The sequence below is a fragment of the Bidens hawaiensis genome, unplaced genomic scaffold (genome assembly GCF_021521415.1).
Source record: "Bidens hawaiensis isolate Kalapana, Puna unplaced genomic scaffold, B.hawaiensis_p1.1 tig00020502_1, whole genome shotgun sequence".
In the NCBI taxonomy this organism is placed as follows: domain Eukaryota; kingdom Viridiplantae; phylum Streptophyta; class Magnoliopsida; order Asterales; family Asteraceae; genus Bidens; species Bidens hawaiensis.
Genome location: NW_027493130.1, coordinates 15,623 through 20,254, shown reverse-complemented (window position 1 = coordinate 20,254; position 4,632 = coordinate 15,623). Strand labels below are relative to the sequence as shown.

The 4,632-nt window shown below is 34.5% G+C and overlaps 1 protein-coding gene across 1 annotated transcript; it reads left to right on the top strand.

Annotated features, from left to right (window-relative positions):
- Nucleotides 1–2,194: 2,194 nt before the first annotated feature.
- Nucleotides 2,195–3,385, top strand: LOC143560874 (AP-3 complex subunit sigma-like). Its single transcript, XM_077049068.1, has 7 exons — nt 2,195–2,331; nt 2,415–2,457; nt 2,547–2,596; nt 2,660–2,756; nt 2,836–2,906; nt 2,993–3,084; nt 3,155–3,385. Exons 1-7 carry the CDS (start codon nt 2,263–2,265, stop codon nt 3,216–3,218), a joined length of 486 nt encoding a protein of 161 aa, XP_076905183.1. The 5' UTR covers nt 2,195–2,262; the 3' UTR covers nt 3,219–3,385.
- Nucleotides 3,386–4,632: the final 1,247 nt, after the last annotated feature.

Below are 4,632 nucleotides of genomic sequence, written 5' to 3'. Positions count from 1 at the left end.
TCCCTACACAACGTGAAAAAGAAATGCACTTTATGTAAAGTTGGATAATAATAGGCCTAGGTTTTTAGAAAAAAGAAAAAAACACATTGTCTTTTTTTCACTGTATGTTATAATCAATTGACATGTTTTGGAAACTCATTGAGATAATTGCTAAAAAAAAAGGAATCTATTTAATTGGATTATAGAAACTAGGAATAAATCATAGCCATTGGATCATGTTAATCAATGGTTGAGATTTAAAATTGCCAATAACCGACACAGTTTCCTAGAATTACTCTTTTATCATTATAACCGACATAGTTTCATAGAATTGTTCTTTCACCATCATTTGTAATGCCAAATGTCAAAATTTTGTTGGTTCTTACCATTCTTAGGAAACTCTTTATTCTTATTTAAACCATTATATATATATATATATATATAAAGTTCAGGCTTAGGGTTTTATTAAGTAACATATTTATGCCAAGTGTTTAAACTCGGCTTGATATAAGCTTTTAGCGTGTCACTTAATTTTTAACAAGTTGCATTTTGAATAATATTCTAAATGTAACAAAAACATTTATTAGTAAAAGGTTTAACAAGCCTTCTTGGCTTAGTCCGGTTGGTTATGACAATAAGGATAAGTATTAGGTCTTTTATGAGAGGTGGTCAGTTTGAATCCAAACTACACAGGGTAGAGGTGCACAAAAAACCCGTATATGGAACCGGACCCAAAAAAAATACCCGGAACCGGTTTTTTTTATACCCGGATATTCTATACCCGAAACCGGACCCGACCCTACCCGTAGGGTATGGATAGGGTATGCATTTTGAGGTCAATACCCATACCCGGAACCGTACCTGATTTATACCCGGACTCGGTCATACCCTATACCGGATACCCGATATCAATTTTCTAATACCCGAAATAATACATGAGTTTTTATAGTATATTTTTATGTTTACTTCACAACTTTTATGTTTACGTTTTTGTAAAATGCATATTACTAAGTAATTCGCCCTGCTTGCGGTGCGCACATATAATGTATATATGTGTGAACCCTCGGGTGAGCAAAAGTGAAGTTGCACTAATTTTGACGTTATTTTACTAATCTCGTGAAAATAACGTTAAAAGTGGCAAAAGGTTAATCAGACATCATGTGGTGGCGCTAATAGCCGAAAGACAGGGTACATGCACCAATTGGCGGTGTCCCAATGGTTGAGTGTTATGTGCCTTATGTCCAAGGCTTGATGCAAAACTACTATCGAGCTGGGGTCTCACCGGAAGCAACCTCTCTATTACTACGGGGTAGAGGTAAGACTGTCTACATCTTACCCTCCTCAGACCCTACCATAGCTTTGCTATTGGTGAGATATACTGAGTACGGATGATGATGATATTACTAAGTAAATAATTTGTATTAAGTGGATTTATGGTTTTTGTAATATAGTTTAATTATTTTTATACATTAATAAGCAATTTTAAATTTTAAACAAATTAAAAATGTATAGAAAAATTACAAAATCAAAACCGGGTATTAATACCCGGTCGTACCTGGACACATACCTGGTTCCAATACCCGAACCCGATCATACCCTACCCGGGTACATAGGGTTGAGTTTTTCTCCTCAATACCCTACCCGAACCCTACCAGATTTCTCTCAATACCCGGTTTTTCAAAACCCGATCATACCCGAAACCGGTCCATACTCGAACCCGGGTATTAGAAAAAACCCGATTTGTGCACCTATAACACAGGGGTTTTATTTGACACTGGTTGTCAGGTGACATAAGATCATTCACATCTCATCTCCTAAAATTTATGTGAGGAGAGTATGTAAATTATAGGGTGAGGTTTTGAATGGTTGTGAGTATAAATTATAGGGTGAAGAGAAAAATGTAGTGATTTTTTTGTAAATTTGGGGAACATTGTTTGCCCCTATTTGTTTTTTAATATTTATTGGATTGGTTGTGAGTAGAGAAGAGAGAAAACTGTAATAATAAAGATATAAAAAATATTATTTAATTGAACATGAGAGAGAAATGTGGTGATTTTTAGTGTAATTATAGGGATAATGATGGAAAATGGGATAGGTTCGAATGAGATGAGATTGGGCCAGCAGCCCAATGAGCCTTTGTGTCCGAGATGAGATCCTGGATTTATTTTAATTGATCCTTTTGGATGGATGTATTATTCTATTCTCTTGTCGAGTGTGTATAGGGAGGGAGGGTTTCTTCAACTCAACCCTTGATTTTGCCAACACAATAAATAATCCTAAATCATGATTCGAGCTGTGTTGGTGATCAACAACCAAGGCAAACCTCGCCTCGCCAAATTCTACAATTACACGGTTTCTTCCTACCTATTATTTCTTCAACTTCATTTCATTTGTTGTTTGTTGCTTGATTTCAAGTTTGTTTTGTTTGAATTTAGCCTGTGGAGCAGCAACAGCAAATTATCCGCACAATCTATTCAGGTCAACTTTACTTTTAATCCCATTCCTTCATTACATATTTGCATTTTCATGTTAGGTTAGGGTTGCAATTCGAATTATTATTTTTTCAGTTTTGTGCTTGCAGAGCAATTTCATTGACGGAGCCTCCATTTTCGGTCAGGTAATTCCTTACTTTCATCTATATGTATCTTACTTTAATCTGATGTGAAATCAATTCATTTAGGATACGCACCTCGTCTACAAGCTCTTTGCAACTTTGTATTTTGTCTTTGTATTTGATAGCTCTGAGAACGAGTTGGCCATGTTTGATCTTATACAAGGTCTGTGCACACACCAATTCTTTTTTTTTTTTTGTTTGTTTTACCCCTCATAACGCCCTATTCATCATCTGAGTTTTAGTTTATGTTGAAACTTTGGAAAAAGGCTTCAATAATGTATGCGAACTCGATATTGTTCTCAATTATACCAAGGTAACTTTCACTTGTTCACAATCACAATATATATCCTTCTTTTTCAGTTATATACTTACTACCTGGCCTTACCTTAATTTATACAGATGCATACCATCTTAAATGAAATGATTCTTGGTGGTCAAGTTGTAGAAACTAATTCTCAAAATATTATTCAAGCTGTGGAAGAAATTTCAAAGTAATTTCTCTCGACCCACACCCCTTTTTTTTTCAAAGTAATTCTCAATTATTATATTCTGATATGTGAGGTTGGAAAAGGTTACAGCTGCTACTAAACTCATCTCAAAATCTGCATCAATACTGTGGGGCTAAGCAATTATTTGCGAGGTGTTACTAGAAAACCCAACAATTAAAAGTTTACTCAAATTATTATTATGACGAACTAAGATGTAACATACTTGTTTTTACTGAATACCAGTTTCGAGCATCAACGACAAAAACAAACACTTGTTAAATAAACGATTAGTTCTTCGTTTGAGCTTCTTCGTCAAATTGAAATCAAATAAGACTTGACGAATCGGTTTTGTATTATATAATGATCTTGTTGGGTTTGTAAGAAGGCATGCCTTGTGCCAAGTTGCTTTGAAGCAAGCCTTGTGTTCATCAAGAGAGACATGAAAGAAAGAGTTGATGTTTTCCTTGGCATTGTCCACGAACTTAGATTCCTTGGATCTCTTCCTTGTACAGTATTTGGTATCAACCATGGGTACCGGTGTCTGGGTATTCTCTGTTTGCGGACTCATTGTTTTCTTCTCTCTTTTTAGCCACATATATATGATCAGTTTAAACTAGGAAACAAAATCAAACGTACTCAACTGGTAATTAGATCAAAGTATATGTCACTAGTTTCATGACATGCAAAGATCAACAGACAGGTGGCTACAATACTGATCATGCTAGATTTGGTCAAAAGAGAATTTGCATTTATTAGTTTTATTTGGGTCTTTTCTTTTAGAACAAATTACATGAAGAATATAAAAAAAGTCAAGTATTTTGATATGCATATTGTAAAGCGCTTTGTATCGGATGCATGTTTTTTCATAACATCTAAAACTTATGTATGCATAAATTAAAGCAGCAGTAAATTTACCTGCTTTGAATCTTTGATTGAGAGGTTGAAGGAATAAAGATGAATGAAGAATGGGTGTGATAAGTAAGAGTAAGATGAGATGCGACCCATCGGCATGTTTTATATTGCGTTTTCTTTTTCCCCAAGAAATTCAGATAACTTGGCAAGGAAGTTATCATCTACCAATATGAATTACACAAAAAAGTTTTTTTAGTTGTATAAATAATAAATTAAACACTGTTATAAATAGTAAATAAATGATATAATTGTTACGTGATATATCAGATTAAATATACTTCACTTTTTTAGTTTTACTATCACGTAACAAACAAACTTATTTTTTATGCAATTTATTTAATTATCTTAAATTTACCGGTAAAAGTGCAAAAGTATCTTAAATCTAACTTGGGCCAATGGGTTAATAGTTCTCGGAGCCCCATTGGCCCATTCCAGAACTGAAGGGGGAACCGAAACCGATCGAACAAGCTAATCAAGTAATCTCAGATGTTCCACTCGCCTCTCGGTTATACTGCTTAGATATGAAGATTACAAGTTGAACCTAGGCTACATAAAATTACTGTTATTAGCAAATGATGAAGCGAAAACTAAACCCACGTTGATGAAAGCGATGCAGGGCGAGATCAAATCCATTGAAAA